General features: G+C 38.3%; 1 protein-coding gene across 7 annotated transcripts in view; it reads left to right on the top strand.

The window, feature by feature from the left end:
* Window positions 1-23,549, top strand: part of LOC140875202 (uncharacterized) — a 70,302-nt gene that overhangs the window by 19,957 nt on the left and 26,796 nt on the right. For all 7 annotated transcript variants that reach the window (XM_073278814.1, XM_073278805.1, XM_073278820.1 and 4 more), the window contains 19 exons: window positions 646-801; window positions 1,373-1,447; window positions 1,520-2,005; window positions 3,341-3,739; window positions 3,843-3,974; window positions 4,590-4,703; window positions 4,787-4,971; window positions 5,095-5,203; window positions 5,475-5,618; window positions 5,868-6,161; window positions 7,111-7,758; window positions 7,859-8,047; window positions 8,297-8,397; window positions 18,657-18,946; window positions 19,051-19,135; window positions 19,217-19,528; window positions 20,394-20,750; window positions 20,846-21,335; window positions 22,094-22,257. In XM_073278814.1, coding sequence (XP_073134915.1) covers window positions 646-801; window positions 1,373-1,447; window positions 1,520-2,005; window positions 3,341-3,739; window positions 3,843-3,974; window positions 4,590-4,703; window positions 4,787-4,971; window positions 5,095-5,203; window positions 5,475-5,618; window positions 5,868-6,161; window positions 7,111-7,758; window positions 7,859-8,047; window positions 8,297-8,397; window positions 18,657-18,946; window positions 19,051-19,135; window positions 19,217-19,528; window positions 20,394-20,750; window positions 20,846-21,335; window positions 22,094-22,257 — 4,730 coding nt within the window. The remainder of the gene's footprint in view (window positions 1-645; window positions 802-1,372; window positions 1,448-1,519; window positions 2,006-3,340; window positions 3,740-3,842; window positions 3,975-4,589; window positions 4,704-4,786; window positions 4,972-5,094; window positions 5,204-5,474; window positions 5,619-5,867; window positions 6,162-7,110; window positions 7,759-7,858; window positions 8,048-8,296; window positions 8,398-18,656; window positions 18,947-19,050; window positions 19,136-19,216; window positions 19,529-20,393; window positions 20,751-20,845; window positions 21,336-22,093; window positions 22,258-23,549) is intronic.

Below are 23,549 nucleotides of genomic sequence, written 5' to 3' on the forward strand. Positions count from 1 at the left end.
ATATGATTTTATTAGAATCAAATTAATTCTTTGTGTATGATTTGAAGTATTTTTCATCTCACATATTACTAAACCTTCTCCGATGAGTGTTGGGGGATATAATAGATGTAGAACTTTAGTTGGCTTCCAGTGAGAAACTTTGAGAATGCTACTCTAATCTTGTTTTCTATTTTTTCTGCTTTTGTGGAAATTGTTTGATAGGCACTTTGCTGTCTCCTTATTCTGTCGATCTATTGCATTCCTGGTGTTAAGATATCTGGTTTGGTGTGTAGATTGTTGGCAAATCGATGGGTTCTTATTGTTGAAAAATCCCTTGATATAAAAGATTGATTGATTGGCATCTCATCATTTCTGAAAAAAAAAGAATCTCATCATATATGGATTGTGTTTGTTTTCCTTTTCCTTTATTTATTTTCTTCCCTTCAAAGTCTTGTATTGTGAGATAAAGTATGAAATAGTAAAATACTAGTTCTATATTTTTTCTCATTTCATCACTTAACCAATATTTTTGTCGATTAGTGTGCAGCATTACCTGTCAGGTTATTTTTTTAACTGCTGGAACCCTTTTCTTTGAAACTCCTAGCAGGCTTCATAATTTTTAAAAAGAGTTTCTTATGCGAAAGAATCCGCAAATGTAATTTACAGGGAACTGCTCCTATTGCTGGTCTAATGGAAACCTCATCAGATTCGGACGACTCCGAACTTGGTAATAATGACTTGGCAGATTTATCAAGGATGGAGAAATTATTCTTCACAGGTGTACTGGATGAATTGAAGATATCTTTCAGTTACAGCAGCCAGGTAAGAATGAATTAGTTTTCGGCAGTGTTCTAAAAATCGGCTTACGTGCCCGCCTAGGCGCTAGGTAGGCGCCGGCCGATCGCATCGAAAAAGTGCTAGTCGGCCAACTTAGGCGTCCTAGGTGCCTAGGGGGACTTTGGCGGCACTAGACGGCCTTAGGCGGGCTCGAGGCGACCCTAGGCGGAAATGAAATTTTTTTTTGGGCTTTTAAATCATAAGACAGTAAAAAAAAATGACAGAAAAATTTTATTACCCTACAACGAAAACCCTTTCAACGTCGTTTTCAAATAAAAGAGAAGAAGAATATGGAGAATAATAAGTAAAGAAATTTATGGAGAAGAAGAAGAATTTGAGTAAATTTGTGGAATTTTATTAGTTATGTGATTTTTAACTCATTTTAAATTTGATGTTATCGTGTTGGAGTTATAATATTTGATTTATTATTTTACACTGAGGAATCCGCTTAGCCTAACGAATTTTAGAACCTTGGTTTTTGGGCATGCTGCTGCGTTAAAAAGTTAAATGCTCAACTTTTGCAATTTCAACATTTGTGCTTGTGTTTTCTGTATAGAGCGATCAAAGTTTTATGAAGTTGCTTCTTTCTGAGGAGAGGCGTGTGCTTGAATTTCGTGCAATTGGTGGACAAGTAAGATCATATTGCTGATACAACTCACATCGCATTAGATTTCTTTGTTTGTAAGGTGAATCTTTTATGCAGATTGAAGTTTTGATTAGAGCAAATGATGTTTTTATTGGCACGGTTCTTAAAGCCTTGGAGATAGAAGATTTAGTTTGCAGTGAAGGCACATCTCAGACTTGTTACTTAACAAGGTCATTTATCAGGAATGGAGAGACACCTTTCTCTTTGGGCAATACAGAGATTGCAACTCATTCCAGTAATGATGTCAATAAATATGATGGAGATGATGAGTTTTTTGAGGCTTCTGAGAATCTTAATGATTCAGTTGGCAGTCCACTGTCACCAGCTGATGGATTGGAGCGTATGAGTTCACGGGTTACTACTCCATCTCCTAGCTCAAGTTTGAAAACACCAAGTTTTGATCGTGTTCCTGGATTACTGCCCAGTGATACTCATCTGGATGCTGGTCAAATGGGAGTTACTGATGCATTAGACAGTTTTGTGAAATCTCAGATGATTATCTTTGATCAGAATTCAACTCTTTATTCCAATGTTGACAAACAAGTAAGCCGGTCTTCATAGTGCTTTTGAAATTTGAAATGTACCGAAACTACCCACCCTGTGAGGTAAATAACTAGAAGTTAATCGGCTGTATTATTGCAATCATTGGTAAAACCCCCAATAAGTCGAATTCGTAAAATGCATATGATTTTTGAATTTTGGGGTTATTTATATGTGAATATATATAATTATACTTTATTGATTAATGTAGCCACAGAACTTTCAAGTGCACTCGAATATATAATCTAACATAGAGAGACTCTGTTGCCAAAGATACATGTGATTCTTGGAGCAGATCTGGCCATCTATTGCCTCTGGGAACTAGTCGTATTGTCGTTTACTCGTTTTGACGAGTTTTTTTTTTTTTTTTTTTACTTTGAGTGATAAATTAGGGCTTGGCGTCTTCTAGCAGAATAAAAATATACACACATTTTTATTTATATCCATTTATTTAGGGCATTTGAATATATATGATATATGATTATGATGATCTTTTTTTTGATAAGAAACTTTATATATTATATCATAGGATAAAAATTTACAAGAGGTATGGGGACGAGATATCCGCTAATTACAAAAGAACCTAACAACTTCCTATTATATCAACAAAAAACAAATGACCAATCCCTTAATAAATCCGAAATTGCTAAGTTCTGAAAATCTTTAAACGCTCTACTCCACATAGCTATCCGTATCTTAATATTTTCCCAGCACTCTTCCGCCGTTTGTTCCATATCCTCAAAGATTCTTCTATTTCTCTCCAACCACACCGACCAACAAATACCATGAACCACCAAGGACCAAAATTTTATCCCCCTCTTACCCAAAAGAAAAGCAAGATCAGTAGCGTATAGCTCCTGTGTAGTCGACAAAGAAACTTAAATATGCACAGGAATAGGCATCATGTCAAAAAATTAGACATTGGGGGCTGGGGGTTTTAGTGATGATTTAGAATATATAGGTTTTTTTAATGTTATTTATTAATCAACAGATTTCAAATGTTATAGTGATGTGTGCACAATTTTGAATTTACTACCAATTTCAATTTTCAATCCGCTTGATTCTTTGGGCAGTCTCATGTGTTTGAGTTGAATATGTTTGGGATTTGTTTCTGAATTTACTCTTTTCATTTCTGGCAATGATAGTGGAGAATTTTGTGTACTTTGTTTTTCCCAAGTGTAAATTGTATACTTTTATGTCTTGTTCATGCACTGCTTTTCCTGTGTATTATGTATGGCATGCTATACGCCGTTGACGTTAATTTTGGTGCTCTTGCTCATATTTATTCAGCGATAATTTGTATTTCTGGTTTTCTTAATTTTACTTTTCTTTTTTCAGGTGGTGGTTACTCTATCGACCTTGTCATTTTTTTGTCGTAGGCCAACCATTTTGGCCATTATGAAATTTGTAAATGCCATCAACACTCAGGATGATAGCTGCGAATCTTTCAGTGATTCTTCTTCGACAGCTCCTGCACCTCGTGATACATCTATCAGTGATTCTTCTTCGACAACTCCTGCACCTCGTGATACATCTAAGGAAGTACTCAATGATTCTCTGCCTCATCCTTCAGTTCCACGGGATGAGCCTATAATCAAATCTTTACTGGGAAAGGGAAAATCCAGAGTGATCTTTGATTTAGTTTTAAATATGACTCGTGCTGAGATAATTTTGATGAAGGAAAATGGTTCCAAGCTGGCTACGTTATCTCAGAATAACTTTCTCACAAACATAAAGGTTTATATATATATATATACATATATCCTTTTTCTTTAGTAGAAAATTTTGTAATGTTAAGCTTGCATGGATCTGATATTTATCTGCTCTATTCTTGTTTCAGGTGTTTCCTTCTTCTTTTAGTATAAAAGCATCCCTTGGAAATCTTAGGATAAGCGATGATAGTCTTCATAACAGTCATATGTATTTTTGGGCGTGTGATATGAGGAATCCTGGTGGCAGTTCTTTTGTGGAGGTATTTTACAGTTTGAGAAATTTAGTGTTATGTTTCAGATTGCATAGATATTTAAACTTTAAAGTTTTACTCCTAAATTTCCCCGAATGTAGGCAGATTCATTAATTTAAACCTACGCAACTGTAATTGTAATCTACTTTATTGCGGTTTTCTTTTAAAATTTTGTTTAGAAACATTTGATCGCATAGATTAGAGTTTAGTTATTATATTCATCTTTCTTTCTACGGATTAACTTTTTGACTTAAAAAATTTCACCATTTTCACCTAGCAGATTAAATGTCACTATGTGCTGTTACATCATTGAGTTGATTCTGCCGGCCAAAATTTGAAGATGTTTGTGATCCAGATACACTTATACAGCATGTATAGCGAAAAATCTGTTTGGGACATGGCTCTAAGTTATTTATTTCAAGCTAGATTATTCCATAGTTTTTGGTTTATGAAGAAGTTTTTTATTTTTCACTTTCAATTTTCTAGGTTTTTAAATCCCTTGTTTGCACTTTCCTTAAATATGATGTATGAACAATTGCAATATTTTTATGAGTTGACTAAAATTTTTTGATGGTTTATGGTGCACAAATGAATTAATTGAAATTTTTTTCTGTGAATTTACAGTTGGTATTTTGTTCGTTTAGTCGTGAAGATGAAGATTATGAAGGTTATGACTACAGCCTCCTTGGGCAGCTGTCTGAAGTTCGAATAGTCTTTTTGAATCGTTTTGTGCAAGAGGTAATATTTTTTGGTTTGCTTTGAAATACCTCCTTGCATGAACGTGTAGTTGCATTTATTTCATCATGTTAAATTGCTTTCAGGTAGTAAGTTATTTTATGGGCCTAATTCCTAGCAATTCAAAGGATGTTATCAAGGTAAATGATCAGGCAGCTAACTCGGAAAAGTGGCTTACAAAAGGTGAAATCGAAGGATCACCTGCTATGAAGTTGGATCTTTCTCTTAATAAGCCAATTATATTAATGCCTCAAAGAACGAACAGTAAAGAGTGAGTTTGAAATTTCATTGTCATACTTCATTATGATATGCATGCACAATCAGCTAATCGCGTATTGATTTAATAGTTTCGTTAAACCAAGTATATAACATGCATAATTATGTCATCTTGCAGTTATTTGAAGCTTGATGTAGTTCAAATTGCTGTTCGGAACACCTTTAAATGGATTGGAGGGAGTCAAAATGAAATGAAGGCATTGCATGTGGACATTTTAGAAATTCTTGTAAGATATTTTTACACCTTGATGCATATTAGCTTAAAGTATTGTGCCTGATTGTTGTTTGACCCACCAGAAATTAAGTTCCCTTCGTTTTTTTTCTGGAGTTGGATGTAGCTTCACAGTTTCTTATTATGGATTATCCTAATCTCTTTGCATTTTGATTCTTGAAAAATCTTGTGTCGTTTAAAGCTATGTTACTTATTTTTTTTAATTGAATTTTGATCCCATTTTTTACTTGTTTCGTCACCTAAATCTACGTTTTTAACATTTTCAGTTTGAAGACATCAACCTAAATATTGGTTCAGGATCAGAATTGGGTGAAAGCATAATTCAAGATGTCAAGGGTGTAACAATTGTGATTCAAAGAACACTTCGTGACTTGCTCCATCAAATTCCGGAAATAGAGGTTTCTATTAAGGTATTGAACCCGTGTTTAAAATCTTAGAGCTTTGATGTACCATTTTATATCTCAGTCTCTTCTCTCCATATAATATTTTTTAGTGTCATGTCCTACCTTTCTTTAAGAGCTGATAATCTTGTGATGCCACATCTATCATTTGCGATGTGGTGTGCAGCTAAAGGTTTTCATATTAGTACTTACGAACTTTTGTTGTGCGATTTCTGTTTCTGTTTCATATATAATTTGCATTCTTTGTTTGAAATCCAGATTGAAGCACTGAAAGCAGCTTTATCCAACAAAGAGTATGAAATAATAACAGAATGTGCTCTAGAAAATATTTCAGAGACACCAAATATCGAGCCTCCGTCTAAAGATGAAGGCTTGTCCCATTCAGTTAGTGTGTCCGAACATTCAGGTACCTTAGATTCAAATCCTGCAAAATCTGGAACCGAGAACAGGGAAAAAACATGGATTGCAATAAAGATTACAGTTGATATCGATCTGGTTGAACTTAGTATTCACTATGGGATCACAAGGGATGCCCCTCTAGCCACTCTACAGGTAGTTCATGAGCCACTCTTTTGAATTTTCACGTTCAATAAATTATGAGATCACATACTAGAAATATGGCAGTCGTCTGTTGTACTTCCAGAAACATGATGCCAAGCAAATCAGTCACATACTCTTCAGTGGTACCATCTGCTTGGTCATCTCTCAGATCATAATTGTGTTCTATGGGCATGTTGACTGGCTCATACCCTGGTTTACCTGTGTTCTTTAGCAACTCACTCACATACTTCTGTTATGATATAAATTCCCTTGTTGAGAGTGAGCCACTACTATACCAAGAAAGAACTATAGTTTGCCGAGCTCTTTGATATCGATTTCTTTCACCAAATACTTGTTCATTTTTTAGAGCTTCCATATCATGATGGCCATTATTTTGTCATCCACATAAACCAATAACATTGTTACTCCCTACAGCTGAATGTTTCATGAAGAAGATGTGATCAAATTGACTCTATCTATTCTTGTCTTATCACAAATTTGGTAAATCTTCCAAACAAACTGCCATGAGATTGTTTGAGTTCATACATTGCCTTTCTCGAGCCTATTTTGCTAGCCACAAATACACCTTGTATCTCTTTATATTCCCTCCCAGGATCATATTCAAGGAAAACATGTGGTTACAACCCACTAACTTCTTCCTTTGTATCTCTTTATTTCCCCTCCCAGGATCATGTTTACGAGATATTCTAATTTGAATTCCACATTCTGTGCCTTATAAGCCTTTTCCACAAACCATCTATTTGTTTAAATTATTTTCATGGTTTGGTCTATGTACGAAAGAAAGATTGACTGCTCCAGCCATGCTATTATGTAATTAATTATTGTATTTTATTTGTTTTTCTTTTCTTTTATTTCCTTTCTTTCCTTTTTTTCCCTTTCATTTCTATTTTTTTTAATAAATTTTTTCAATCTTCTTGACTAATAGCATTGTCTATTTCAGATAAGCGGGGTGTGGCTTTTATACAAGTCTAATACAGTGGGAGAAGGGTTTTTTTCAGCTACGCTGAAGGATTTAATTGTAGTTGATGACCGTGAAGGTACAGAACAGGAGCTTAGGTTGGCAATTGGGAAGCCTGATATGATTGGACATCCTTCAGAATCTCCGAGTGGGAGTTTGAATAACAATACTGTTGAGGCCACTCCTTTTCTGGACGGCGCTAGAAAGTTTGTTCCAGCACTGCTCATTCTTGATGCTAGATTTTGTGAGAAGACAACATATGTTGTTTTGTGCATCCAAAGACCCCAATTGCTTGTTGCACTTGATTTTTTACTTGCCATAGTGGAGTTTTTTGTACCTACAGTTCGCGGTTCACTATCACATGAAGAGGACCCTAACCCTTCACAATTTGCGGATGCACTCATACTTGACAAACCAACTTTCTGTCAACCCTGTGCTGAATTCTCGATTGCTCCCCAGAAACCTTTGATAGTAGATGATGAAAGATTTGATATTTTCACATATGATGGAAGAGGTGGGATCTTGTATTTGAAAGATAGACAAGGATTAAATCTCTCTGGTCCAAGTATGGAAGCTTTAGTTTATGTTGGGAATGGGAAAAAACTTCAATTTACAAATGTTACTATCAAAGTAGGTGCTCATGCCTCTTGTTTTATTTATTTTTGTTTTCACTTCTAAAATCATTAGTTTAATTGCGTGCATACTTTATGTCTTCATCTTATTGTTCTAGAGTGGGCAATGCTTAGATTCCTGTATTCAGCTTGGATCCAACAGCAGCTATTCAGCTAGTGAGAATGATAATGTCATTCTGGAGGAAGAAAATGGAAGCCCCTCTCTCAATTCTTCAGGAAACAATACTAGTGCTGCAGCACAAAATACTGTTTCTGGGAGCTCCATAGAATTGACATTTGAATTACAGGCAAGACAATGGATCAAGATACTTTAGTTTATGCATTTTCCTATGAGTGATGGTTGTATGACATTTTAGCTCATTTCATAACTAACTTTTTTTCTGCAATAAGTCAGGCTTAGAAACTAGACTTACTAATGGAGAAGGCTTTAGAGAGGCAGGCTACTTTGTTTTTATTTGATATGCGAGAACCATCAAATGTGCATGTATCCGATCATGAAGTTTTCCTAGTGACGTTGATTAGTTATTGTTGAACAGGCTATCGGCCCAGAGCTCACCTTCTACAATACATCAAGAAATGCTGGTTCACTTAATCTGTCTAACAAACTTTTGCATGCACAGTTGGACGCATTCTCCAGGTATCTTCCTACCTGCTGTTTGTCTATTCCCTTAGTTTATTGTATTAGAGCCATACATTAAATGGCCCCATCGCTTTTCATTTTTAACGGAACTTCCACAGAATTACTTTTTGTGTTGATAATTGATTGATTTCGTCTTGTGGATGTGCCTGTGAATGGATACTGGTAAAACCTTACCCAAACGTATAACCATCTTGAACATATTGTTTTGATTTGGTTAAACATGGTTAGACTTGTACTAATACTGATAGGATTTTGATTCAAGTTATTTTTTCATAAAGTTAGCTATGTTAGCCTATGCGTAGACTTATATTTTTATTATTTACGATCAAGAACACAATCTTCTATACTTTTCCTAAATTCATAGCTTCTTAATATTTAGGATTTATGATAATGCCCGAGATCAATTTCCCTGGAAAACACAATTAATTAATTAACATAATTCGAAGACTAAAGAGTTCATAGACTTTTCGGTTTCAGATTTGTATAGCGATTGGAGTCTTATATTATGCTAAGTTGACTCCGGTTTTAATCTCTTTTTGTGTGGACCTCTGGCCACATTTGTAGTTACTACCTTTATATCTTTATGAATATATTTCGTTTCTTTCTTATCCAAAAAAAGAATATATTTCGTTTCCTATAAATAAAAAAAGAAGCAATATCAGTGTTATTTTGAGGATGTTATCTAATATGTGAGTTTTGAATTGCCATCTTAATCTGCACTATCAAATCAACTACTCCATCGAATCCACAAATAGTCCTTAATTTTTTTTTTGATAGGAAACTAATATATATTATATGCAATCATAAAATTTTACAAAAGGCGGATAAGAAATCCGCTCATTACAAGAGAAAAGACGACTCCCTAATCATAATATCAACACAAAGCAATAGACCAATCCCTTAGTAAATCCGAGATTGCTATATTCTGAAAATCTTTAAAAGATCTACTCCACATAGCAATCCGCAACTTAATCTTATCCCAACACTCTTCCGTCGTTTCTTCCCAGTTCTCAAATAATCTTCCATTTCTCTCTAACCAAATTGACCATAAAATTCCATGAACCGCCAAAGACCACAAAATTTTTCCTTTTTTGCCTAATAGATAAGCAAGATCCAAGGCAAAAAGCTCCTGAATAGAACGAGGTGTTACCCACATCAACCCCATTTCCTTCAAAGCTTTTGACCACAATTCATACCTGAAAGAACAGTGTATAAGCATGTGATCCAGAAATTCCCCCTCTTTCCTACATAACACGCACCAATTCGGATTCAAAGCACAAGAAGGCCATCTTCTTTGCATCATCTCCGAAGTCGGCAATTTACCCAACACTGTTGTCCAAGCAAAAACTTGAATCTTCGAGGGTATTGGTAATTTCCAAATAACATTGAAAAAGGAAAACAAAGGAAAAACGCTACTAGGGAAGAAGGACTAAAAAAACGATTTAACCGAGAAAATACCAGACGGGTCCCCAACCCAAACTCTCACATCCTCAGCCCCATTAATCAATCTAACTCTCATCAGCTCCTCTAACAGAACACCCACCTCATCAATTTCATGATCCCTCAAACCCCTCCGAAAGTAAAAATTCCAGGAATTTTCCGGTGACACGAAATGAGAAATATGCATATTATGTGCATACGAAATCTGAAACAAGGCTGGAAAAAGATCCTGAAACGAAGACTCCCCCCACCATCTATCTTCCCAAAACCTCACTTTATTCCCCCCTCTAACCACCTCCCTTACCAAAGGTTGAAAAGCCGAGTAAGATCTAGAAATAAACTTCCATGGGCTTCTAAACGTAACATTTGTAGCCAACCCTGCGTCCCAGCCATTATCTTGTAATCCATACTTGCTCTTAATGACCCTTTTCCACATCGGATCTTGTTCCACTGAGAATCTCCACCACCATTTTCCCATCAAAGCTCTATTCCTTAGACAAATATTCCCTATTCCCAATCCCCCTAAAGCTTTGGGTTTACACACCTGCTCCCATGCCACCAAATGACAATGAGACTCCCCATCAACACCATCCCAAAGAAAATCCCTCATATACTTTTCCATCAAATCTGCAATTCCCTTTGGCAATCGAAACAATGACATGAAGTAGATCGGCATTGCATTCAACACAGCCGATATAAGTGTCAACCTCCCCCCTTTAGATAAGAACGATTTCTTCCAACTTGCCAATTTTTTCGATAGATTAGACAAAATAGGCTCCCAAAAAGAGATTTTGATCGGATTCCCTCCTAGAGGTACCCCCAAATACTTGATAGGCCAAGATTCCTTCCCACATCCTATTTGTTGAGCCAACGCTTCCACCTCTACTTCCTCGATATTTATTCCAATTAGCGCACTCTTCTCCCAATTGATTTTTAACCCCGACATACTACAAAACGATTTCACCACATCCGCTAAAAACATTATGTGACATTTATCCTTCACAAAGAACAAGGTATCATCCGCAAACTGAATATGTGAGACCTCCACCTTCTCTCTGCCAACCTCCAGACCCCGAATGAACCCCGTAGACTTAGCTTTATCAATCAATCTACCCAAAACATCAGCTACCAAATTAAATAAGAAAGGAGACAATGGATCCCCCTGTCGAAGCCCTTTCTGTCCATAAAATTTACCCCTCGGTTTCCCATTAATCATCACTGAAAAGGACACATTCGAAAGACACTCTTTAATCCACTTCCTCCAGCGTGTGCCAAACCCCTTCCTCGATAGTCCTTAATTCATTCACTATCAGCTATATATTTACTTCTCGATTGGGCGTTGCTTGTAGCTATTTTCCTTGTATATTTCCTTTCTTAGTTCTTTATAATGCTAATTCTGAATTAATATCCACAAATAGTTTCCAGCTATATGTAATAATCAATGTCCGCGACTATTTTATGGGTAGTTCTGTCACAAAGAAATCACAGAACTCTGTCCTTTTAAAAAAAATTCTCTCTCTACAAATATTCTCTCTCTCGTAAGATGGAGTTAGCGGCTTGCGACCCAGACTCTTCGAGTCCATAACCGGCGGCTAACGTCGACAGCGGCTCACCCCGGCGGTCTAGGGTTCCGGCATCGCCTAAGGGAGGATCTTTTCCGGCGATCTAGGGTTCCGAAGCCAGATTCTCAACTTACTTCTTGAGGGTTTTTTGCATAGAGTGTACTCCGATCCCAAGAAAGGGCTTCTCTCGCTCTCCAAGTTATTGCTTCAGGATTACGATAGTTCTTGAGCAGTCGACTGCTCCGGTAAGTTCTTGTGTGAACAGAAATTGTTCCTAACTAGATTGGGTTCGAGGGGAGACTCGATATGCTTGACTGAGCGAACTAGAAAGGCTACTTATCTCCTGGAGCTGGATTTTAGCAAAGCACGTTGGCTAGGGTCAAAGATACGGGAATTTGCTATCAGACCCTTACAATGCCCTACCTTCTACAAGTGGAGAGACAAGGAAGAAGTTATCTTCCTGCATAGACTTATCAACCGTAGAGGAAGTTGGCTGGAAGTGAGCAAAATTTCTCAGAAGGGAATCAAACAGCGCATCATTATTCCGAGCGGGCGAGAGGAGTGGGGGTGGAAGCGTATGGCCAACCAGATCTTCTTCTTTCTGGGACAAAGGAGGAGGGCTGCAGGTTTCGAACAAAATTCTTTTCATGGCAGTGATCGGGTGCTTCAGCAGAACAGAACATGGAACAAGGCCCCGCTTTTCAAGAGATTTCGTGCAGCTGACGCTAAGGATAACATTAATCAGTGCCAAAACAGGGATTGGAGGAAAACGATTATCATTACCAAGGAAAGGGTCAATATTTCATGGGAGTTGGTTAGAACCGTTCTAGGGAAGGCAGTGAAGAGAAGGATAGAGATTTTTCCATTTCAAGCCAACAAAGCAGTGTGGTGGCCAAACAACGATGAAGATGCAACATTCTACTTGAGTGGCCAAACAACGATGAAGATGCAACATTCTCCATGGGATTTATGGTCTAAAGAGCTGCTTACTAGAGTGGGAGAGCAATGTGGAGGGTTGTTGGACATCAGTCAGGACACCACTATGCTTAAAAGATTTGTCAGCAGCTAAAATCAAGGTAGTTGGGTCAGAGGGAGGCTTCATTAACAGCTTTTTGCAAATCCAAACGATACGTGGACCCATGGTTGTTCGCATCGTAGTGGATTCCGCTAACGTAGCAGCGTACGATTTCATCGAGAAACGGACTTTTGCCCAAGTTGTGACTGAAGGCAAGAGGGCGGTAGAGAGAGGGGAGGAGGGATGGAATAGCAATCCGTTACACACCAGTGGAGGTGCTGCAGAGACTCCCGAAAGCAGCCACATCATTTCCAATCTTCCAGTAGTGGAGAATAATCGGGCAGTTAGAGATCAGGGAGAGGAACAATCTACTAAAGGAGAGCACATCAAAATTCTCAAAAAGAACAGTCCTAAAGGGTTGGAAGGATTCAGGAAGGGAGTTATTCGGTCTTCTTTAGAGATAGGAGCAGAGGTGATTGGGATTATATCTGAAGATATAGGAGGAGCAATTGAGGAACAGCCGACACCACCTATCAATTTTGTGTACTCAAGGAGAAAACATATTGTGGCTGACCCTCAAGGGTAAAAAATGGAGGAGAAGCTAAGGACAGAAGACCACTTGGGATTGGAGATGACAGGACTTCTGAACAAAGAGGTTGAGTGGTTGGAGGAAGATGCGGTTAAAGAGTTCGGCGGTGGTAGCATTTCGGAGGTCTCCGACTCTTTCGTTTCAGATAGCTCTAAGGATTGGGAGACGGACAACAAGTCTCAGACTCAAGCGGGACTGGAGGACATCGGGGGTATCTTCGGATCACCAGCAGGTAAATACTCTAATCAACCATTGGTCCGTAAGGTATTTCCTGATCCAAAGGGGGATTTGATAAGCTTTCCTTCCAAAAATCAAACCCATTCTCTTTCCTCCATTTCCTTTCCTTTTGGTGGGTTGGGTGGGGAGGCTGCTGGGGGGAACAAACTCACTGTCGGATATTATGCTGGATGAACAGTCCGAGAAACAAGTTCCGGAGTTGGGATCAGTCTACCTTCTCGAGTCGAGAATAAGCTAAGTGATTTATTGGGGCAGAGAGCTATTGCCAATAATTGCCTTTCCCGAATGGAGGTCAGCTTCGTGAATTTTGACAAAGAAGAAACAGATGGCAGGGAGGACAGCAGCTTCAAAACGTATAGAGTTTCCTCTGCAGGTAGAGTTTTGGATGAGGTCAAGGTAATCTCGGGTATTGGTGCGGTTTAATGAAAATTTTTTCTTGGAACATTAGAGGGGGAGGATCCAGTAGTAGAAGGAGTTTGATTAGAACGATTCTTCGTAGAGAAAAACCGGATATAGTCATTTTTCAAGAAACAAAGCAAGTCAGGGTGGACAGAAGATTCATTTCTAGTTTGTGAAAATCAAGATTTATAGAATGGCTGGAGTTGCCAGCATCGGGAAGAGCTGGGGGGATTTTAGTGGCGTGGGATTCAAAGACGGTTTCAGTGATGGATAATTTGATCGGAGAGTTCTCAGTTTCGATTAAGATAGAAAAGAGCAGCACTTCGTATTGGTGGTTATCAGCAGTTTACGGTCCTTGCACGCCTAAGGATCGTCAAAATTTCTGGGACGAGTTGGCAGGTTTGAAGGTCTTGTGTAGTCCTGATTGGTGTGTAGGTGGAGATTTCAATGTGGTGAGATCCTTGAGTGAAAAGTTGAACAGCAGCACAGTGACCAGGAGCATGAGAGGCTTTGATTCTTTGATTGAGGAGCTCGAGTTGTGCGATCCACCGCTTTTGAATGGCAAATTCACTTGGTCCAATATGCGAGTTTCACCTATTTGTTGCAGGCGGGACATATTTCTATTCTCAGGGGGTTGGAGTGAGATGTTCAGGTTCAGTAGACAGTTGATTCTGCCAAGAATAACTTCAGACCATAATCCTTTGATCCTGGATTCAACACATGGGGAGTGGGGTCCAAGTCCTTTTAGGTTCGAAAACATGTGGCTGAAACATAAGCACTTCAGAGATGAGTTCTCTCAATGGTGGACGTGTAAAAATTTGCAGGGGTGGGAGGGGTATAAGTTCATGAGAGAACTTAAGGAAATAAAATCGGACATTAGAAAGTGGAAATAAAAAAAATTTGGGAACATAGATGTTCGTAGTAAGGTGCTGGAAAACAAGATCAACGCGATGGACGCTCTGGAGAGTGAGGGTTTGTTTGGAGACAGCCAGGGGTTAGAGAGAAGATCTATTAGGAGTGAAATGGAAGAGTTAGCATGCAGAAAATCTCAAAAGGAGCAGCAGAAAGCAAAGGTCAAATGGTTGAAAGAAGGGGATTGTAACAAAAAAATTTTCCACTCATTACTTAGCCAAAGGAGGGGTAGGACAAGGATCGACAAATTGGAGATGGAGGATGGAAATTTTTGCACGGATAGTCATCTTATAAAGGCGCAAATAATTGAATACTATCGTGAGTTATTTAGCAAGTCAGGTTATCCGGGTTTTGGTATAGAGGGCATTGAATGGAGCCCAATTGATCGAGATGAAATGCTACAACTTGAGATGCCGTTTACGGAGCAAGAAATAAAAAAAGCAGTGTTTGATGGGGATGGATCGAAAGCGCCGGGAGCTGATGGGTTCTCACTACAAGTATATCAGGAATGTTGGCATGTTATAAAAGGGGATTTGGTTAAGGTTTTTGAGGAATTCTATGAGAAAGGAATAATCAACGCTGTGACAAACGAAACCTATATCTGTTTGATCCCCAATAAGAAAGAATCACGACGTATAAAGGATTTTAGGCCTATTAGTTTAGTAACCAGCCTGTACAAGATAATGTCCAAAGTGTTGGCCTCGCGTTTGAAGAAGGTTATGACTACCACAATTGCTGATTCACAAAAGGCGTTTATTGAAGGACGACAGATCCTCGACTGCTGCCTCATAGCTAACAAGATGGTAGAGGAATTCAGATTGAAAAAGAAAAGAGGATGGGTTTTTAAGGCAGATTTTGAGAAAGCATATGACAAGTTAAAGTCAATGAACTTTATTCAGGGGTGGGATATAGGAAGAGAAAGGGTAGATGTTTTTCATATCCAATTTGCTGGCGACTCTTTATTTTTCGTGAAGAGTGAAAGACATTTGAGATTTTTGAAAGATGTCCTGATTTCTTTCTGTGACATGTCTGGCTTAAAGATCAACTTAGAAAAAAGTGTGTTGTTAAGCATTAACCATGAGACCAAAGTGGAGGAAGAGATGGCCAGAGAATTCGGTTGCGGCGTTGAGGCTTGGTCAATTCAATATTTGGGAGTTCCTCTGGGAGGCAGTCCTACTAAGGCCTCTTTCTGGGAACCGGTGTTGTTTAAGATGTCAAAAAAGTTAGCAAGTTGGAAGAAAGCTTTCCCATCGATCTTGAGGAAGGAGCGGAAGAGGAGATGGCTAGAGTGATCGGATGTGGGCTAGAGAGCTGGCCTTTAGAGTATCTGGGGGTACCATTGGGACTAACCCAATCAAGGCATCCTTTTGGGAACCGGTGTTTTTTAAAATGTCAAAGAAGCTAGCGAGTTGGAAGAAATCATTCTTGTCGAGAGGGGGAAGACTTACACTTATCTCGGCTGTTATGAACGCCATCCCGTTATATTATTTGTCGCTGTTTAAAATTCCTAGAGGGGTGGCGGCGGCAATGGAGAAGTTAATGAGAGACTTTCTATGGGACGGGCCTGACGGGGAAAAACATTGTCATTTGATAGCATGGAATAAGATTATCATCCCAAAAGACAGAGGAGGCCTGGGGATTGGGAACATCAGCCTGCGGAACAAAGCTTTGTTGGGTAAATGGTGGTGGCGTTTCGCAAAAGAAGACAACACGTTGTGGAGAAGGATCGTGGCCAGCAAGTACGGCTTGCAAGAGAATGGTTGGGACGCGGGTTTAGCAAGGAATAACACGTTTCGTAGCCCGTGGAAGTTCATATCTAAGATTTATCCGTTTTTTATTCAAGCAGTGAGGTTGGTGGTCAAGGGAGGGAATATAATTAGATTTTGGGAAGATTCTTGGGCGGGGACCTACAGTTTTAAAAATCAATTCCCGGGACTTTTCAGGATCTCTTCAGCTCATAATAAAGCTATTTCACACTTCGCATCCCGAAACTTTGTTTCAGCCAATAACTCCTTGTCTTGGAATTTGCATTTTCGCCGCGAGATCAAAGACGAGGAGATGAGTGATTTAATTTCTTTGATGGAAGTCTTGGGGAGGCTGGGTTCTTTAGATAGTGGGGATGACATTAGGGTTTGGACAGGGGATGCTTCAGGGGAGTTTACTGTGAAATCTTTCTTTCTTTCCTTCTTCCCAGAAAACTTGTTTCCAAAGGATAATCTTTTTCAATCAATCTGGAAAGCTTCATCTCCTTCAAAGGTTAAGGTTTTCTCTTGGGCTGGAGTGTTGGGTAGGCTGCCAACTTGCGACATGATCCAAAAGAAGTTCCCAAAGAGTATGCTAAATCCAAACTGGTGCGTTCTGTGCAAGAGAGAAGGAGAATGGCAGGATCATCTGCTAGTGCACTGCCCATTCACAATTTCCCTGTGGTGGCGAGCTTTGAACGATCTTGAGTTATCATGGGTGACACCGAGGAATATGAGGGAACTGTTCGCAGCAAACCTTGGGGCTTCTCTGGGCATTAGAGGGAGAATTCTGTGGACTACAATTACACATTGCATCTGTTGGGTCGTTTGGCTAGAACGGAATAGGAGGATCTTTGAAGATGAAGAGGTTTCGATTCAAGAAAACTGGGACAAGATCAAGTTGAGAGTAGCGTCTTGGTTACAAATCTCAAAACACTTCAAATTCTAATGATTTCGGATTTGTACAGGGATTTGAATGTAGCCCTTAAGTAGCTTCTAATTTGATCTAATTCTAGGAACTTACATTAGTGGATCACTGGTCCACCACTCTTGTATTAACTTAAGCTCTAATAAAATTTCTGTTTCGTATCAAAAAAAAAAAAAAGCTTTCCCATCGAGAGGGGGAAGACTCACTCTGATTTCGGCAGTCATGAACGCAATTCCGTTGTACCACTTATCACTGTTCAGAATTCCAAAGGGGGTGGCAGAATCCATGGAGAAGATAATGAGGGACTTCTTGTGGGATGGGCCGGACGGAGATAAGCATTGTCACTTGGTAGCATGGGACAAGATTAACATCCCGAGGACCCGGGGGGGTTTGGGAATTGGCAATATGGGTTTGATGAATAAAGCTTTGTTGGGTAAATGGTGGCGACGATTCTCAAAGGAGGGGAATATGATGTGGAAGAGAATTGTTGTTAGCAAATACGGAATGCAAGAAAACGGATGAGATACGGGTTTAGCAAGGAATAACACGTTCAGGAGTCCATGGAAGTTCACCTCTAGGATTCATCCGGCTTTTATCCAATCAGTGAGGTTGGTAGTCAAGGGAGGAGATAGAGTTAGATTTTGGGAGGATTGTTGGGCGGGGGTATCTTCTTTTAAAATTCTTTTCCCAGCGCTTTTTCAAATCTCTCGAGTTCATAATAAGCCCATTTCATTTTTCTTTTAAGAGATTATTCTTCTTCTTTAAATCCTTTATCCTGGAATTTGCATTTTAGGCGCGATCTGAGGGAGGAGGAGATGGATGATTTAAGCAGATTATTGGGAATTTTAAGGAGCGTTTCGCTACAGGAGGGGGGTGAGGATGTGAAAGCTAGAGAGTCTTGAGGGTTTTTGTGGACCACTGGTCCACCTATATTTGTAACTTCTTTATTATTTTAATAATATTTGTGTTTCTTATAAAAAAAAAGAAAAAGAAATCACAGAATATGAAAAGTTTGTCTGCGATGACTGTCTTAGCAATTAATGGTTCAACACAAAACAACTCTCTTAAACTGTCCACCATGCCCATGCAAAATTTTTGGATGGCGGATTTTGGTCAGTAATGGGTACAATTCATTAGCTAGGCCTAATCTTTACAGAAAATTTTGCAGTTAGAATCTACATTGGGTGTACAGAGTACAGACACATTTGGTTTCAAGGCCTACTTTCTGTTTTTTTGTTTTTGGGTTTTATGGTGATCGAGACCTTGATCGTGTATTATTTATTTTATATTTTGATTTCAATAATTACGTTAATAAAACTTGTGATTCTTTGTAGTGGCATTCCCAATATTCTGAAAGCATCACCCTCATCACTTGAAACCTAACTAACGAAATGTTTAATGGAGACATGTTCTTTTATTATGCGTCTTGCAGGGTGGTTTTAAAGGGAAATACAATCCAAATGAGTGCGGATGTTCTTGGTTTAACCTTGGAGAGCAATGGAATCACTATTTTGGAGCCTTTTGATACGTCTGTAAAGTTCTCTAATGCTTCCGGAAAAACGAGCATACAGTTGGCTGTCTCAGACGTATTCATGAATTTTTCATTCAGCATCTTGAGACTTTTTTTGGCAGTTGAAGAGGATATTTTGTCATTTTTAAGAACGAGATCAAAGAAATCCACTGTACTGTGCTCGGAGTTTGATAGAATTGGAATAATTAAAAGTAATTACATTAACCATTTTCTGATTCTTACTAGTTTACTTATATTAAATATGTATCTATGAAAAATCTGAAACATTGAGTTGGGTGTTTCTTGTACTTTATAGATCCAACTGGTGACCAAGTATATTCATTTTGGAGACCTCGCGAACCCACTGGGTTTGCCGTACTTGGTGACTATCTAACACCAATGTACGTAAATATCAAATCCTGTTAATTTTTCATCCTTAAATTTTGTTATGGATCCAATTAATTATATTTCATACTTTACAGTGACAGACCCCCAACAAAAGGTGTTCTCGCTGTCAATACTAGCTTACTGCGAGTGAAGAGACCAAAATCATTCACTCGTTTGTGGCCCCCTTCCTCTTCTGATGATATCATTCTTCCCTCAGAAAAAAGTTCCGAGGGAGACACATTTTGCTCAATTTGGTTGCCTGAACCTCCTAAAGGTTATGTTGCAATGGGTTGTGTGGCTTCTTCAGGAAGTGCTCAGCCTCCGATTTCTTCAGTTTTCTGCATCTTGGCATCTTTGGTCACTCCATGTGGGCTTAGAGATTGTATCAGTATTGGACTGGGCTCTAGGTATGTTAAATTTTTTAACTCATAAGTTTCCTCTTCTATAATCAGATCATTTAGTTTGTTTGACTTGTAACAGAATCAAACCTCTTTTGAGGCCTAATGTAACTCCTGTTACCTCGCCACGCTGAGTTTCTTTTGGGAGTCATAATTACTTGTTTTAGGCAATATCAATATGGTTCTCTAATCATATTATTTGCTGTGTAAAGGATATGATGACATTCTATGCCATCCAGGAAGTTGAAGTTAGAACAAAAATGAGATTGTTTTGATGGTTATTCCTGATTCATCTTTTTATATACTTGGCTCATGATGATTGTGATTTTATATCCTATTAAATCAACAGTGATGCAATTTTCCAACTGCTTCAAGTTATTTGGATATTTCTCCTTTGTTTTTCTTATATGTAGAAAACAAGGTATCACGTGTGCTAATCAAAATCTCTTTGGACAGGGATAACCAATTTTGTTGCAAAATTGTTCATGTGCGACAATATAAAATTATGTGATGTACTCCTGACAAGGATATTTGCAAATTATGATATGATCTGGAAAATTTTGTAGTTTCATTGGCATCATTTCCTAAGATTTTGCCATCAGTTTCCTCAAAAGTTCAAGCTTATAGTAGGTGGCCCAACAGCATGTATATTTGAAACTGGTCCACATGTGCCTGGATTGATATCCAAAAAATACATGTTGCAAGTTGGTTGGGTGTTAAATAATAAAATATTTTATGACAATTTTAATTAAATTAAATATATCTACAAAAAGTGCAAGTTGGTTGTCTGAAATGCTATTCTTCATGTGCATCTGTTCTTGTTTGAGCAGTGCTGTCTTAGATATTTTATTGATTTTTATGACTTATTTTATAGATATCCTGAGTTGGCATTTTGGCGTGTGGATAATGCCTTTGGAACTTTTGTACCTTCTGGTCCTTCCAGATTGAGTTTGTCTCATAGAGCTTATGAATTGCGACATATATATTTTGGGTTTGGGGAAAGTTCTCAGGAATCAAAGGTTTTAGAGAACCAAGCTTCCCCTTCTGTTGGTAGTGATACTATTCAATCCGAAAGGTCATCAACAGTACCTTCGAGGAGGAGGTTTGAGGCAGTTGCGACCTTTCGGTTAATATGGTGGAATGAAGGTTCTGGATCAAGAAAGAATTTGTCTCTCTGGCGTCCTTTGGTCCCGGAAGGAATGGTGTATTTCGGAGATATTGCAGTCCAAGGGTAAGAAATGGCTATTTCACTGTTGGATCCCTGCTTTTTACTATCCACATCTTATTTCTGATCAGTGTTAACTGATTATGTTTCCTTGTTTATAGGTATGAACATCCAAATACCTGTGTCGTCCTTCAAGACTTGGAAGATGATGATATGTATAAAGCCCCTCTAGATTTTCAACCCGTACAACATATAAAGAGACAGAGTAGAATGGACAGCATATCGTTTTGGATGCCTCAGGCTCCGCCAGGTTATGTGTCTTTAGGATGTGTTGCGTGTAAAGGCATTCCTAAGTTATCTGATTTCAGCTCCTTAAGATGCATCCGCAGTGACATGGTGTCATCAGATCAATTTTTGGAGGAAAGTACTTGGGACACCTCTGATTTTAAGTTTACAAAGGAGCAGTTTAGTTTATGGACAGTTGGGAATGAATTGGGAACCTTTATTGCCCGAAATGGTTTGAAAAAACCTCCAAAACGATTTGCTTTTAAACTTGTTGATCCAGATGTACTAAGTTCTTCAGATGAGACTGTGATTGATGCAGAAATAAGAACTTTCTCTGCGGCACTTTTTGATGATTATGGTGGCTTGGTAATTTGTTTTCTTACTTGGCCTTTGACTTATTCTGTAAAGTCTATCTTTCTTTTGCGAAATTTATTTTGAACTCAGTTGTATTGCTAGATTGGATAATGGTTATTTAATAAGATGGGAATTGGTAGATAGTCACATTTTTTAACAATTTCTAAAATAACCTGAGATTTAATCAACGGCGTTAGTTTCATGTTGTTAGGATGAGTGGTTTTTAATTTTCACCACATTATGTCTAGCTTTCATGTGTTGCCCTGTTTACGTTTCCTGTTGTGTTGATGGTACTCAGAATGCTGCTGATGATTGTCTTCAGGAATGAAGTTAAAGCAGGGTGGAGAAAGATATTAATGACCTTAGCAGCCCTTGAATTGAGCTTAACTGCTTAAGCACCCTTTTATGGTGGTTGTAATAGCGTGCAATTATTAATATCATTAGAAAATTCTTCTAAAATTTCATTATGATCCTAAAAAATAGCAATAAGAGGCCTTCATGATATTATTAATGATATTTCAGAGTTACTGAAATCAATTTATCACTATTTATTATTTAACTTATCAATGCATGAAAAAATTTAAACCTCTTGTCAGTGCATTGCTGCTTTTCATGTTTGGCATGCATCCACTAAGAATTAAATATGTGATGTAGAAATATTTCCATTATCAATCTGCAAAATGTCTCCCTCATTTATGTGGATTTTGGACGATTTGGACGATCATTCTTTTGAATATCTTTCTCTAACTTATTGGCTTGGCTTTCTGTAGATGGTCCCACTCTGCAACATATCTCTGAGTGGGATGGGGCTCAGCTCTCATGGACGACGAGATAGTTTAAATTCTAGTGTTGTCTTCTCTTTGGCTGCTAGGTCGTATAATGATAAATATGAATCATGGGAGCCTCTGATTGAACCACTTGATGGATCTTTGAGGTATAGTTTTATGAAAGCGAGTCGTTTTGCATCTTATCATAGTTATGGAATATGCATGTCCATTTCATTCCATAAATGCATAGTTACTAATTTCTTAAAGCACTAATTTCCTCTTATTATTTGTACAAAACATTTGATTATACTCCTAAAACTACTAAGGTTAAACAGATTACAGCAACTTTTCACAAAAAAAAATTCCAACGCACAAAAGCATATGTGAGTTCATTGATTTTGATTTCCATTAGCAATATCAGGAAATATTTTTTTCTGGAATTAAGTATTTGATGGTTGGCTTGTAGCAACATACACAAAACACAAAAGCGATACTCTTATCTGGTGTTGATGGGGAGTCTCATTGTCATTTGGTGGCATGGGAGCAGGTGTGTAAACCCAAAGCTTTAGGGGGATTGGGAATAGGGAATATTTGTCTAAGGAATAGAGCTTTGATGGGAAAATGGTGGTGGAGATTCTCGGTGGAACAAGATCCGATGTGGAAAAGGGTCATTAAGAGCAAGTATGGATTACAAGATAATGGCTGGGACGCAGGGTTGGCTACAAATGTTACGTTTAGAAGTCCATGGAAGTTTATTTCTAGATCTTACTCGGTTTTTCAACCTTTGGTAAGGGAGGTGGTTAGAGGGGGGAATAAAGTGAGGTTTTGGGAAGATAGATGGTGGGGGGAGTCTTCGTTTAAGGATCTTTTTCCAGCCTTGTTTCAGATTTCGTATGCACATAATATGCATATTTCTCATTTCGTGTCACCGGAAAATTCCTGGAATTTTTACTTTCGGAGGGGTTTGAGGGATCATGAAATTGATGAGATGGGTGTTCTGTTAGATGAGCTGTTGAGAGTTAGATTGATTAATGGGGCTGAGGATGTGAGAGTTTGGGTTGGGGACTCGTCTGGTATTTTCTCGGTTAAATCCTTTTTTGAGTCCTTCTTCCCTAGTAGCGTTTTTCCTTTGTTTTCCTTTTTCAATGTTATTTGGAAACTTCCAATTCCGTCGAAGATTCAAGTTTTTGCTTGGACAACAGTGTTGGGTAAATTGCCGACTACGGAGATGATGCAAAGAAGATGGCCTTCTTGTGCTTTGAATCCGAATTGGTGCGTGTTATGTAGGAAAGAGGGGGAATGTCTGGATCACATGCTTATACACTGTTCTTTCACGTATGGATTGTGGTCAAGAGCTTTGAAGGAAATGGGGTTGATGTGGGTAACACCTCGTTCTATTCAGGAGCTTTTTGCTATCTAATAGGCAAAAAAGGGAAAATTTTGTGGTCTTTGGCGGTTC

This window comes from Henckelia pumila, chromosome 1 (genome assembly GCF_033568475.1).
Source record: "Henckelia pumila isolate YLH828 chromosome 1, ASM3356847v2, whole genome shotgun sequence".
In the NCBI taxonomy this organism is placed as follows: Eukaryota; Viridiplantae; Streptophyta; class Magnoliopsida; order Lamiales; family Gesneriaceae; genus Henckelia; species Henckelia pumila.